This window comes from Plectropomus leopardus, chromosome 4 (assembly GCF_026936395.1).
Source record: "Plectropomus leopardus strain MGB_pleo_1.0 chromosome 4, ASM2693639v1, whole genome shotgun sequence".
In the NCBI taxonomy this organism is placed as follows: Eukaryota; Metazoa; Chordata; class Actinopteri; order Perciformes; family Serranidae; genus Plectropomus; species Plectropomus leopardus.
In genome coordinates, this window is record NC_142179.1 from 6,208,458 (window position 1) to 6,223,860 (window position 15,403).

Below are 15,403 nucleotides of genomic sequence, written 5' to 3' on the forward strand. Positions count from 1 at the left end.
TGCAACTTACTTATGTATTCATTATTGTTAACTGCAGGTCAAAAGAGCATGTGACAGAGTATTAGCAAGAGTGCAAAAGCTACACAAAGAGGATGAAAGACAGCAAAGAGGAAAGTTGTCTTTCCCCCAAAGATTATAGCCCCTCAGTTTCCACGCCTGACCGCCTGCAGATCTCTACTAATTGACCACAAAGGGTTGTAACTCCCCCTCCACAACACACACACACACACACACACACACACACACACACACACACGCATACACACACACACACACACACACTCACACACACTCAGAGCATGACACCCCTGCCATTCACCCGCTAACACAGTTGGCAGGGATCCAATTATCCTCCATTGACTGCAGAGATTAATTGAAAATAACTCATTACGCTCCTCGAGGACATTCCATGTGAGTCAGATTTCAATTTGACTCGTGAGTTGACTCGCAATTTGAAGAGTCTGACTGGAACGATCACAAGGCTTAAGTCATCCAGACAGAGATGGACAGACTGGATTTCGAGACATCGAGCAAGAAAGGGAAGAAAATCTGAACTGAAGTCTGAACCCTGCAGGAATAGCCTACTGTCCGCCAGTACTTCTGCACCATTTTTCCTTCTGTTCTTTCCTTATTTTTATTTTCCTCTCTTGCACGATGATCTTGAAGTCACAGGGATATCATCATGCCTCTCTGACACATACTCTTTACTACTGCTGCAAAATGTTGGCAATGCAGACTGAAGCTTAATGTGCCTCTGCATGCAGGGTTGTAGATAAGTGTGTCAGACTAAATGACTAAAATGTAAATACATGCAGGAGGGAGGAAATAAAGGAAAGATCTTGTAATGTTATCCTGCTATGACTGGTGTCAATGGCGTCTTTCTATATTCACAAGTCAAAGTTTGACTTTTTGACCCCGCATCTGATGCCAACAATAAACACTGGGTAGATATTTTGTCAATATTATCAGTACCAAGTGATTATTACAGCAGAAATTTGCTGCACAGTTACTTAACTGAACTGAGGGTCAAAATAGGTAGCGTTATGACATAAATCAGTCACATTATCTAAACTGCATTTCCCCTTTTTACAGTGTTTAAATCTACCTCAAATCAAAGCTGTTTTGAAAATAATAAAGTTTATATTGATAACTGAGAGAATAACTGAACATTAATGTACTTAAAATCAAATCCTTGTACTCCAAAAGAGGTAACGCCGCGTTTATGCGACAGCGCTGGAGCTCCCTGGGGTCGCGGGGGGTGGGTTTGGGTGGGTGAGTGAGTGGCAGGCCTCATCAAGGACACTCCTGCTACCCAGACTGCCCCTCCACCCAATAATGCAATCCAGGGTAGGGGGGTAAATCTAGGTCATTGGCTGGGGCACAGTCTGCATGGAGTGTATGCATGGCATTACTCGGTGCTGGTTGTGTTCAGAAAAAAGGATGTCACAGTTGGCGGGAGTGAATATTCTGTAGATTTATTTTTAATAGTGTGCATAAAGACGAGAGGTTTCTTGAGGGGAAAAGAAATTCTGAATATCACCATTAAATGTAGGAGCCCATGTGGATATCTTGGATATAATCCTATTTTGTATTCATAGAAATGTCTTTGGGTGATTTTTGCTGAGAAAAAAAAAATGCAGACCCAGTTTTATGCTTTTTATGTTCATTTGCATTGCAGAATCCCTGCTGAAATATACCAACCCCTCCTCCTTGATGAACGGCAGCCACATACCCAGACACACACACACACACATCATAGACACAAAAGGAGGGCCAACTGGTAGAGAGCCACGCAGCGGTCAGATTAATGTAGACTAATGATAGAGGCCAAGCACTGCAAAAAATATGCAAAGTGTAAAACTGCCCTGCGGACCAAATGAAAGGTGCAGACCAAAATATATTCCAGTCAGCTAATGTCTTAGTTCATCTTTCTTTCTCCAAGTCAGCCAGAAAGCAGCTGAGTCAGTGGGTCTCCAAACAAATGACAACATGGAAACTAAACAAAAAAATTCTGAACTCAACTCACATGACCCAATAGCCTATTTTTTTCATGCAGACTTGCTCTGTTTTGCTGCAGAAGAAGAAACCAGCATGCTTTGGTCAGACCAATACAAAGGCTTGCTGATATTCTAGACTGATATGAAAGATCAGATATCAGACAGTCGGTGTCGTCTCCGGCTGACGTGATGGGGGTTTCTCTGCTGTTGACAGCAATGGAAAAATACTCTTGATTGTAAAGCCTGTACAGTGTCCCAGATTTCCCCTGTCCCAAAACAACAGGAGAGAGGCACCTGAGAGCTGCTTTCTTGGTCACATTAGAATCTAATTAGGCTTTTTATGACAGATTATGGGGTAAAAGCTGTTTTAAAAGCAATCATGGCAAGAAAATGCTACAGTAAACGCTGAATATTTGTCTTTTTTGTCATGAAATCAGCTATAAATAGATATATTACCGTTGCAACTAATGGTTATTTTCTTTATTGATTAATATGCTGAGATTTTTCTTACAAAACTGGGCTGTCTATGAAGTAAAAAGACGCAAAATATCCATTGTTTTGCCTCATGGAAGGAGACGTGCTGAATTCTACTAACAGCAGACGGGTATCCATTGCAGATTTGCACAAAAGTTAAGCTAGGTCGCCAGACTATCGCAGGGCCAACACATATGGACAGACAACCATACACGCTCACAGTCACACCTAAGGGCAATTTGGAGTCACCAATCAACCTGAGCTGCATGTCTTTGGACTGTGGGAGGAAGCCGGAGACATGTTCAAAACATTAGCAGGTCTATTTCTATTGCCGCCACCACACTAGCCATCGTTATTTCCAGTCAAAGGCAACATAGGTGTGTTATATAAACAATAATGGAAAAGCAAATCCCTTATACGTGTGAACGACCACGTACGATAGAGATAGTCCACGATTTCACAGAGGAGTTGTGGATTCAAAACTTCTGAATGATCCTTTCACTTTTGAAGAGTTATGCGATGCAATAACAGCTCTAGTAGCGACTCTTAGATTATTTGTTGTTCATCATGTGACCTAAAAAATAAAAAAAAAAGTGTTTCCATTGCAGTTTTGCAAACATGGCTTTGAAATACCCTCTCATACGAGCGTAAAACAAATGTGCGATAAATGGGATTTTTTTCAGAATTGACACATTTCCATTAGGTGTAATTTTTATTCGCAATTTCAATTTGCGCAAATTTGGAACCCCGACTCCAGCTGTACAGACACAACCACTAACTAACAGACTATTGTTTGGTCTAAAAAAAATAGTGAAAGAAAATGTTATCCTGATCCTTGAATGACATATTCAATATGCCTAATCTTAAAAATCCCCTAAAAATGTTGATTCTACAGCAATTTAAAACAAAGAAAAGCAGCAAATCCTAAACTAATATGCTAATCATTTAGCTTTAGCACAAAGTATTGAACTATATAACAAATATTAGGTATGGAAGCCTGTAGGGAAAGAAATATATGCCCTTGACTGTGCTGTTATCCCTCGCCTGCAGGTTGGAGAGGCCCTAAGCCCCAATAGTGTGGTTTTTTTTTTTTATCCCTGCAGTTTAACACACACACCACCACTATGAAACCCTTAAACTCTTCAACGATGCTTCTCCCCTCACTTAACCATCATTTTGAGGAGGTATCAAATAGGAGTCCCTTTTAGATGCCAGCCACCATGAGGTCTTCAGTAATCCCCTGCTGATCTCTGGGCCTAAAGTGAGAATTTTCTGCCAATCTGTGAGGCAATTAGAGACCAACGGAGCACAGATGTGGTCAGAGCTCGGCTGATTAGAGAGAAGAGGTTGGGAGGAGAGAGGCAGCAGAGGCAATTTCTATCAGGAGCCCTTTAAAACACAGCTGGGATTACAGGCTAACTGGACATTTTTTGGACACGGTTCAAGAGGGAGAATTTGACAACTGATGCATTTGTGCAGGATTATCACACTTTTTTAATGCAGCTCTGCAGGTAACAACTTGATGCTTCGCCTGGAGGCTCTACAGCTAACCCGCTGTGACTCCGGCAATTCCCAGAATGACAGTTCGTTTTGCACTTCTAATAATTCCAGTTCTCGGAGTCTGCACCTCTGGAAGACTGGTAAAAAAAATATGGCTAGTTCTCCCACATATATACACACATCACACTGACAAGGCTGAGAAATCTGGGCCTGGTCATAAGGCAGTTAACACCTATAATTCCTTTAAAATAATGTGAAAAAAATGGCTGCAATAGCATAATTTCATGAGGAATTTTCACGTTTGTTATTTGCAACTTTTCATTCATTTCTTGCTAATTTAGGGGTCATTTCTTGATTCCATATTTGTGAGAAATCAAGCCAATTTCCTCAGGTTTCAAAATGTTAAATTGTGGCCTGATAAATCGATCATTTTGGATAGTGAAGACTATATCAGACGATTTCAGAGGATAGTCAAACACTGTAGACTGCACACTTCACCCTGAAAGAAGCGCTACACGTCTCCTCTGGCTGTATTTCTGAAGCTGCATTGCTTCTCCCACACACCCCCCTCCTCATTATACCGCTTGCATGCTCACTGTAGCCAGACACTAATGAAGCTTAGATGCTCGGCTTCACCAGGCTTGAGTTTGAATATGCATGCACACACCAAACATAGGCAGTGTCAGTGTAACTGAAAGCATTAAGTCCCTGCTTGGGTGATTTTCTCATTTTGCCAAACCAAATGGGCCTCATTCCCATTCCAGCCAGAGTCTGAAGCCTGCAGTACAGTCGCATCAAAAGCCTCTCTGTCTTTAAGCGTGCAAGGCATTACAGTGAGTGCAGGTCATGCTGCTGTTATCAAGCCTATGAATAGACAGATTCACCAGCTTTCATCAAGAACTAACTGGTTTATCCCAAAGTTCATCCGAGTTAATGAACGTAAGAAAATACTTGAAAAAAATGTTTGGCAGTGGTTTTTATGGTCATTTTTACATCTTTATCCTAACCTTTCACATACAGAAGTGTTCCAAACTGTTTTAACAGCACAAAAGTGCCATAAATTTCTCACTTCAACTTGTTGAATGTGACCCGTTTATGCATATGTCCCCATTTGTGAGTTTCAATCATTAGAACAATCAATATCCACAAGCTGCTATGAGGCCACCTGCTCCTGCAGTATTGGTGAGCAAGTTTCAGTCATTAAGATGTTACCCCAAAATAAAAAGAAGTCTTAAGTCCTCCAGGCTGTGCAATATGAGGAATATGAGATAACATTGTTGAATGTCAGGATAACATTATTACTTGCGATAAATAAACAGATATTAAAGTGTGCTCAGTTCTTGACGCAAAGTACCTTTGCTTGTTTCTTCTGTATCTATTGCCAGAATCTGGCTGACGTGCTATTTTTCAGGCACCAGTTCAGCTCTGATATTAACACTTTTGTCTGCACTGTCACACTTTCCTCCAACCATGCACAGTGAAACTGCAGCACTAGCCTCACTAATCCTCACTTGCATCCTTGCTAATTTTGACCAATCTGATGATTTGGCGACAGCTCCGAGGGCCAGAGAGTCAACAGCATGGCAGATATCAGACAAAAAAGCGCTTACAGTACAGACATAATGTAATTTCATCAGCTGTTAGTCTTTGGGATGGGTTTATCACACAAGTTGGCATCAGGAAGAAAATTCTCAATACATGCATGAGGTTTTGTGTCCAGCTCTAGTTGTTGACAATGTGCATTATGCAATTTTTAGCCAAAGCAAAACATGCCTCCCACTGACAGATTATTTGTTTCCATTCAGGATATCACTGGATGTATTTTCAAAAGTAGGCTGATAGAATTTTATATATTAACCAAGCTATCAAAAGGTGGGTTGAATGCATTTTTCAATATCATGCAGCAGCCTTGAGCTCCCCCTCAAGTCATACATAATTCTTCTATCTCATACGGAAATAAAATCCTGTTCTAACTCTAAAAATACAAGCCTGCATGGACGCCTTTATTGCAAAAAAAGCAAATGTTTACCATATTTCAACACTCAAAATGTTGAAAAATCCATGATTATCACAGTGTGATGTCAGACAACCCAATTTAATGCTTCTCTCTCCTAATCAGGCTACCTCAGAGAATGGATGCTGGTGTTGGAGCTACAACCAAATGAGACTATCACACTCACATAGTCGTCTCTTTACCTCCAGCCAGAAATTCAATCCCATTACACAAAGCTCCCCAATCGTCTCTATTACCAAAGTAGCATAGTGAAGCAGCTACGGCAACTTCAGCTCTCCCCCACAGTGCGGGAAGGTGAGCGCTAATAGGAGAAGCAGTGCTGCCAGACAGGCCCTAGAGAGCAGAAAACAATTGGTTGATTATTACCAACACGGAGTACATTTGTCACTTTGATAACCAGAAACTCACGGAGATCCAATTCTATGTTTCTGTTTCTGTACGTTTAGTTGTGTTATTTCTACTTTTATTATAATATAATGATGTTTTTCCATGAATCAGTAAATTTAAGCTGAAAACACCAGATTTGACACTGTATGTTACCTACTCTTCAGCCTGAATGTGACCATCCTGCTTTGTCATTTAAGCAACTTTACGGACATAATTAACAACCCAAAGAACCAAATCTCATGTCTTGTCAAAGTGTTTTCAACCTCTTTATCTCCATTGTCAGGCTTTCACCTTTGCCCAAACACAGTCTGGATGAAAAGCAGGCTGTCGCGATGTAAATCCTCTCCCTGTAAAGATGTACAACACTCCCTCCTGCAATAAATCTCCAGGAAAGAGGCAGCAACAGTAACAGACGCTAACCTCTTCATCACTGACAATGATGCATTATGGACTGCATTAATCAGACGCACACACAGTGGGGGGATGTATGTCCTGGGGACGACTCACAGGCACACTGTGTGTCCATGCTTGAGTAAGAGCATGCATTAGCGTATGAGTTTATCTGGATGCACAATTGTGGGTGCAGCACGGCATTAAAAAAAACATATATTTAGGACTATTATCTGGACACTTTGGATAAATGGGTTAAAATGATGAATATAATCATATGACTGAGCATATTAACTATCTGGATGCAGAGTTGTGGGTAAAGCATGACATGAAAACATATTTAGGACTATGTGCACACTGTAGATATTTAAGTTAAAATGCAAAATATAGGGTAATAATAAACATTTCAGGGTTTATGATCTATCTGTGTGCAGAGTTTGAGGTGTGGCATGGCGTGAAAACACATATTAAGACTATGTGCACAGTGTGGATGCGTGGGTTAAAATGCTAATATATAAGCTAATAATATAAATTCAAGCATGCATGGGTGTTTATGAATCATTTATATACAGAGTTGTAGGTGCAACATGGTATAAAAACATATATTTAAAAATATATGCACACTGTGGATGGGTTAAAATGCTAAATACAGTCAAAGCATGAAAATTTAAGCATGCATTAGTGTTTGTGTTAATGCACTATCTGTATGCAAAGTTGTGGATGCAGCATGTCATGAATACAAAATATTAAATGAATAGTTAGTATGGATGGCTAGAAATGCTAAATATAATCATAGATATTTCAGCATATGAACTATGTTTATGCAGAGTTTTTGATGCAGCATGGCATAAAAATTTATTTAGGACTACATGCACACTGTAGATAGGTAAAAATGCAAAATATTGGAAAATCATACACGTTTGAGCATGCATTAATGCATGTGTTTATGGACTATTTGTATGCATGGCATGAAAACATTTATTTAGGTCTGTTATATGAACATTGTGGATAGATGGATTAAAATGATAAATATGGTCATATAAACCTGAGCATATGGACTACCTGCATGCAGAGTCATGGGTGCAGCATGGCATACAAACATATTTAGGATTATTATATCAACACTTTGGATAAATGGGTTGAAATGAGAAATATAATCATGTAAATTTCGGCATATCTGACTGCAGAGTTGTACGTGCAGCATAGTATGGAAACATATATTTAGGATTACCATATGAACACTTTGGATGGATGGGTTAAAATATCAAATGCAATCATATGAATTTAGAGATGAAAATAAGGTGTTTTCCCCACCCTCTATCCTCTATCATGAAAAGAGGAAGTTCATACGCATTTGGGAATAAGAATAGACGTCAATAGCTCAAACTTACCTCCCCAGCTCGTCTCCAATCTCATAAAAATCCTCAACATTTTCTTGATTGAAAACAGTCATGTTGTCCAGGCACTTCTTTCCTTTCCCCCCGACCGCAGGCATGTCCTCCGAAGCGGGTACACCGGCTCTTCACAGCGGCACCATCCCTACCAGCAGCCTCCGTTCTGGGCAGGGTTACAGCCAAGAGTCCTCCTCATGTTAGAGCTTCCAGAGCCAAAAAAAACCATAGACGGAGGAGGAGAATAAAGCATTAAAAGCAGGAGTGAGTGGGGGAAAGGTGGGCGTGCAATCAACAAAAGGAAAGCAAACTGACGGAGCAATGAACCTGCACCTCCGGGGAGACGTCACGACTCCCGGAGCTGATCTTTCCTCCCCGGACTATCTGTATTATTTTCCCGGGCAACCGTTTGAATTATTGTGCTACAACAGCTGCCAGTTTTGCAGATAATAGTAACATAACCATATCACCACCGGCTGGCTAGGAATGCAAATAACCCCCTGTGAAAGCTTGGCGTAGCCATGGGAAACACGCTAGCCTCCCTCCTCTCAGTCCAGCAAGAAAAAAAGACTCAGTATAAAGTCATATCTGCCGTAAATAACGACCTGAGCGGACCCTGACAGGTGTTTAACACAACTGTGCACTAAAAAAACTCATACATTTTAAAAACAAATTCAACGCCAAACAGTTTTTCCCCCTAAATTAAACCAACGACTCGCCCCTGTAATATGAAATATTCGCAAACATTAGCTTGAATTTCGGAGCGTCAACCGGCTCTTTTCTTGATAGCAAAACAACAAATTGAATGATTTCGCCGTAAAGTCGCTTACAGTTTGCCGGTTGTGGGTCCCGCTGCCAACAGTAGCCGAGATTTCATGCGTTTTTTGGGAGCCTGTGACCCCGGTTTGGCTCACGGAAGACAAAAATGCTTCAACGGGAGAAATCAACGTTAACAATGTAAGGCAGTCTGGTCCTGGTGCTGGATTCAGGGTCCGTGGGAAGTTTGGGAGCACACATGGGAGCGTTGCGTGTTTGATCGGTTTTATTGTATGCTAAAAACGCGAACACTAGGCAATCAGTAATTTAAAAAACAGATATAAGTTTTGTCTTGATACATCATATATATATACGCTAAAGGAAAGGGGTTTGTCAAAAAAACAGTTCTTTTCCACGCCGAAGCCGTATTTACCGTATTTTTATGCGCCGTAAATGCAGCATCGTTGTAAGTCAGTTAAAGGCGCTCCACTGGTCGCAGGAGGGCAGCAGAGCTTTCACTTTTATTTTAATGACAGTTTAACAGATAATTTGTGCTTTACAGAGGTTTTTTGTAATTAAAATGCTCATTAAAGCGAAGTCCAGTTGTTTATTTTATTTTGGGAAGTCCATTGCACACCTGTGGCTTCTTCAAGTTCTAACTTAAACTCATCTTTATAGAAATGACTTGCATTGAGCTTTACAATGTCTTTTTAAAATGAATATGTATGTGTATATATATATATATATGCATGTAATAATAATAATAATAATAATTATTATTATTATTATTATTATTAAATTTTTTAAATGTTTGTTTTTTCTGTTCTTTTATTGTATGCACAAATTGAAAAAGTCTAACCCTAATTATTCATCCTCTATGATAAATGAAAATGTTACAGAGATACTGCATATACATTAAAAAAATATTTTTTTATATATTTTAAATGATCAGAAAATTAAATCATACACATACCACACTACACTTCCACTAATCCACCTTAGTTAGCTAAAAGTGGGTATAGCTGTGGTTTGCTTTTAGCCAGCACTTGAGCTTTTTGGATTTTAATTTTGAAATTGATTTAATTTCCATTGTATCATCATTATCATTATTATTATTATTATTATTATTATTATTATTATTATTATTAGTATTAGTATTAGTATTAGTATTAGTGTTTTTACTATTTTTTGTAACTTCTTATAAATATAAAAATAATTTTATTATTATTATTAGTATTAGTGTTTTTACTATTTTTTGTAACTTCTTATAAATATAAAAATAATTTTAAAAATCAGTTTTTTTGCTTAAGTAATGCATGCATCTCTGTAATGCGATCATTAAAAAATATATATGACTTATCCTGAAAAAATAAAAAAGTTGTACATCACTAGATCTGTTTGTTTTAAAATAAAACAAATTTTATGATAAACAAAAGCTGATTCTGTCTGTGAACATTTCTGTGCTTTTCAATGCTTCACACTTGTTTAAGGTGCAAAATTTGAAGAGAAAAACATAATAAAATTACATCAAACAAAACGCAGTATATATACTTAATGTCTGCCTCTGAGAAAACTATAAGTGCTTGTAAATACAGCACATACAACCCAGGTTATGATAGTTTGGTGGGAAAATCCTCATCATCCCCACAGTGATCTCAGGGTGTGAGAATAAATGATCCATCCATTTATCTATCGGACCATTTTCTAAGCTGCTTATCCGCTTCAGGGCTGCGGGGGGCTGGAGCCTATCCCAGCATGCACTGGGAAAGAGGCAGGTTACACTCTGGTGAATTTACTGAGGAATAAACCTTACAAATTAGAGCAGGAGGCCCTGCCAACCTCTCACTCTCTGAGGCTCATTATGTGTTTGATTTGTATTGTACATGCTCAGTCAAGGTGAAGTGTGAAACGGTGTTACCATCAGATCTGATCTGGTGTTTTCCCTTCAGACGGCCCACTGTAAAGATATCAGATCAGTGGTAAAGAGTCCAGAGCTGCAGCTGTATTATTTTCAAGATCCTCTGTCTTTTTTTAAAATTATAATTCAGTCAATTAATCATTTTAAACCTGACCAAATTAGCTTGATTTCTTAAGTAAAAATTAAAAAAAAAAATTATGAGCAATGAAACAAATATCGCAAAAAAAAGTAAAATAGAAAGTTTCCTGAAAAACAGTTTAATAAAACAACAAAACATGAAATTCAAAAAAGTGCTTAAAATGTTATAATAACTTGTATAATAATATAGTTAATTGAATATAGTTTTCCCCATAATTTTTACTTTTACCCAACACTTAATAATACAAGAAAAGGCTTTTACCCGAAGCTTTTCTTTTTTTCCCTTAAAAACTTTTCCCTAGTTTTTATAAAACATTTTTTGATAAATCTACTACTGAATCTACAGGAGCATTTCTTTGTCCTCTTTTTTGTTGTTGAATTGTGTCTCTTTGTGGTCATTTTGAGTCTTTTCCTGGTTGGTACATGTTAAAGCCCAGTTAAAGACCAGAAGTCATTAAATATCACCTTTTTAAGCAAAATAGCAATACTTAAATATATAATACTCCAAGTAAGACGTTAAAAAAAACTCACTTATAGCCAAAGTCTTTAAATACTGTAAGCAATATCTACTTAAATATTACAGCAAAAATTCTAAAAATGAACCCCTGATTGTTAAACTTTATCATATCATTGGAGTATCACTGTCTGAAAGTGGCATTTCGCTGTTAATCTAAGACAATGTATCATTTACAAACTCATCATGTGTTTTGTGTGCAAACTATTAATCTGAAAATATATTAATTAATTAATGAAGTGGAGTAAAAATACTAAGTAGCATGAAATGAAAATGCTGCAGTTGCAGATTTGTAATTATGACTTTCTTCTTCATGATCACAAATGTGCATTTTTGGTTCTCAGGTGAAGCAGTCAGAGCTTTCTACTCATATATGATGCTCATTTTCAGCCAAAACAGTTTCATAAATCATATTATTTTGCTGTATGAGAATGTAAAAAACAACAGGAGCGTGTATTGTTAGGTGATAATAAATCTCTGTAGCTGTGATTAGATTTTTTTCATTGCTACTAATAATGAGAAACATCAGGCTGGTGTTGTGTAGTTTGACTGAGATAAACTCCTGCTGTGTTTTGAAGAGTGATTACACCATCTGCTGGTGTTGTGAGACGGCATTTCTCTATTGATTATCTGGTTGTATTGAACAGAGATGAAGCTGCAAAAATAAACATTCATGTATTTGCTGTGCACACAAGATTGAAATGAGACTATTATATTACAAGCTTTTTTGTTTTGTTTTTTGTTTGTTTCAATCAATAAATCAATATGTTCTCATTTCTCATGAAGGAAAACAAGAAAAAGATTTTCTTGACAAATTCAAGATAACAAGGCATTACTTACTGATTTAAAAAAATGGTCATTTTATGTCTCAAGTATTCTTTTATAGCTGGTGCAGGTAGTTTTATTTTGGTGTCATTGGGCAAAAAATAAACAATAAACTTTAGTACTCTATATATCTCTATCCATATCTCCACATGTGCTGTTTTAACGCTTTAGAAAATTAGTGCAGGATAAATATTTTTCCTTCTAACTTTTTTCAACACATATAAATGCCACAAAAGCGAGGGCTTAATTTGTTTACAACTTGCTTTTAACACTACAGCTGTGTAGATGGATGATGCACGCCGAGGACGATTTGTTCTTGTGTGCTGACGTTGATGGATGTACATGATAGCTTTCGATTTAGTAGGTGATGTCATCATACAGTCTGCATACATCAAACTTAAGTTTATAAGATCCATGTCACACAGTGTAGCTGCAATAAACTTACAGGAAAAATCTCACAGTCTGCAGGAGGCTTTAGTTTACATTCCTCACTAAAAAGGACAGATTTTGATTTCAGCAGTTTTAGCATCACCAGACTTTCCGATACCAAAATATGGGAAGAGTTTCTCAGTGAAAGTGTCTCTGTGAGTGCAGATGTGAGTCATGTCTTCAGGGTCGTAGAAGGACACCTTCCCCCTTTCATAGTCCAGCTGGACTCTGATCCTCTGGAGACTCTTCTTCACTGGGACAGTCTTACCAACAGCATCAGCGTATTTTCCATCTCCATGCCGTAAACACCAGATTCCATATTCTGGTGTAGCACATCTCTCTCCCTTCCTGTCAGCCGACTCTTTGGCAAAACCTATATTCCAGCCAGGATGGTCTCCCACCTCCAGGTCCCAGCTGTGTTTCCCTGAGCTGAGGCCCTCAGAGCCCAGAACAGAGGTATAGTTAGTGTGTCTCTCTGGATTATCAGGAAGCTGCTGGCCTTTGTCTCCACGTCTCACACTGGTCAGATCATCAGACAGATAGAGCCAGCTGTGTGCAGTGTTTGGGTCCAGAATGACAGGACTGAAGTGGACCTTGTCCCTCATCTTGTCCCAGACCCTGAAGGACAGGTTGCCCAGGTGTTTGGCCACATCTATCAGCGCTCCTGAGAGCAGCTGTGGATCTGACAGTGAGCTCTGGACTCTGGCTCTGCTCTGAGTGTCTTTATAACTGCTGAGGAACGCCACGTTGTGTTTCTGCAGCTCTTCTTCAACAGCACAGATACTGTCTGACAGAGAGGAGATCTGCTCCTCAATCATCCTCATCTCTCTGCTCAGAGTCCTCCCCTTCTGCTGCTCTTCCTCCCTCAGAGCTGCCAGTCTGGACTCCTCTTCCTCTTTCAGGAGCTGGTGGAGCTTGTTGAACTCTGCTCTGATCTGTCTCTCTGTGGACAACAGCTGCTTCTTGGAGTGTTGACTCACTTCTCTGTATGTTTTCTGCACTTTTTCATATTTGTCCCTCTTGTCCTGCAGAGACTTTAAGTCAGATTTCAGCTCGTCCTTCAGCTCACTGACTGCTTGTTCTACAGGAACCACCTTGTGACTCTGGTGGTGAGGAAACTCACAGACAGGACAGACAGCTCTGTCTTCATCCTTACAGAACAATTTAGTCTCATTTTGATGTTTACTGCACACAAACATTAGTGTCTTCTCTCCTTTTTCTGTCTCAGATGATCCAGTTTTCAGTCTCTCAGCAAAAGAGTCAGCTAGTTGCTTCAGTCCAAAGTTCACCAGAGGATCTTTTGAGGATCTTCTTTTACAAATGGGACAGTTTTTGTTGTTAGTTTGTTCCCAGAATAGTTTCAGGCATCTTGAACAGAAGTTGTGGTTGCAGCTCAGAGACACAGGATCTCTGAAAGTCTCTGAACACACATGGCAGCTCAGGAAACTTTTAAGGAGAGCTCTCTCTGCCATCTTAAACTGAAGTTATCTTTCAACAGCAGGACTCACCGACTTAAAGTCTCTTTACTTCTCCACTTAATAAAATCCAAACGTGTGTTTCCCAGCAGAAATGTCACACCCTGTAATGGCGTCTCAGCTCCGATCAGCAACATCAAATGTACTTTCATTGTCACTACCAGAGTAAACTGTGAGCAGGAAATGCTGCTGTGTCATTTAGTCACCAGCAGATGGTGTCAGGATGTTTTCAGAGGTAAAATTTTCACTCTTTATTCAGAACAGCACAAAGTCATTGTGAAAATGTCTTAAGGCAAACAAAATGCAAAGTAACTGTCTAAACAGCCTTTTTGTTTCATGTGTACTTCATAAATAATTTTGTTTCAACAGCTCATAAAAACACAATAAACATAAAACAGGGCAAAGCTGACTGACACTAAACCAGTTCATTCATTCACTCTCAAAATTTTGACCTTCTTTTACCTTAATCTGTTGAAGGTAACAATATCATAATTTTCAGGATGGTGAAGATTTTTAAGTTTCCAAAGTTTTGTATCTGATGTTTCATGTATCGCGATGAAAAACTCAACTATCTCGATCAATGGCACCTATGATGTTAAAAGACATCATTGGGTGTTTGTATAATTGTGTTGGGTCGACTCATTTATATGAATATATATTCAGCTCTTAACATCTTTGGATTTTGTGTGACCGTTTTTTAATTACGGGATCTTTAACTCAGAGGTTTAGTGGTGCATTTTTAGTTTGGGGTCAACATATGTGGATACCTGTGGACATGATCCTGAAGATCCACAACTGCAAATACTGAAAACTAAATCCTGCATCTGCTCTGACTGAAAGTGTCTGAGGTTTACTGGACTGTGTCTGATCCTAAAAATAAATGCCACTGAATCAGGCAGGAAGGCAAGTTTCAGGTGTCAGATGAAGAAAAGCAGCAGGTATTTGTACTGATGGCTGATGAGGGAAAGTGGGATCAGGTGAGCAGGTGACTGAGAGTCAGGTGACTGGGAGTGGTGGGAGGGTCTGAGGACATCTGCAGGACAGGTAGAGGACAGTAGTGAAGGGGCCTGAGGAAGTAGGATGAGGCTGAAAGGAGGGACAGAAAAACACAACTGAGACAGACAGACTGACTATAAAACATAATTTCATTGTTTTTATCAGAGATATTCAGGTAATTTTGATGCTTTAATAAGTA

The 15,403-nt window shown here is 38.9% G+C and overlaps 2 protein-coding genes across 2 annotated transcripts in view; both read right to left on the reverse strand.

Moving 5' to 3' along the window:
* The window catches only part of dapk1 (death-associated protein kinase 1), a 96,207-nt gene extending 87,079 nt beyond the window's left edge, over window positions 1-9,128 (reverse strand). The window contains exons 1-2 of the mRNA XM_042487731.2: window positions 8,984-9,128; window positions 8,154-8,359 (exon numbers count right to left, since the gene is read on the reverse strand). Of these exons, the coding sequence (XP_042343665.2) occupies window positions 8,154-8,257 (104 nt within the window). The 5' untranslated portion in view covers window positions 8,258-8,359; window positions 8,984-9,128. The remainder of the gene's footprint in view (window positions 1-8,153; window positions 8,360-8,983) is intronic.
* Window positions 9,129-11,068: 1,940 nt separating this feature from the next.
* Window positions 11,069-14,381, reverse strand: LOC121944844 (E3 ubiquitin-protein ligase TRIM35-like). The gene has a single exon (XM_088076386.1). The coding sequence runs from the start codon at window positions 14,203-14,205 to the stop codon at window positions 12,796-12,798; it is 1,410 nt and encodes a 469-aa protein (XP_087932512.1). The 5' UTR covers window positions 14,206-14,381; the 3' UTR covers window positions 11,069-12,795.
* Between the last annotated feature and the right edge of the window lie 1,022 nt (window positions 14,382-15,403).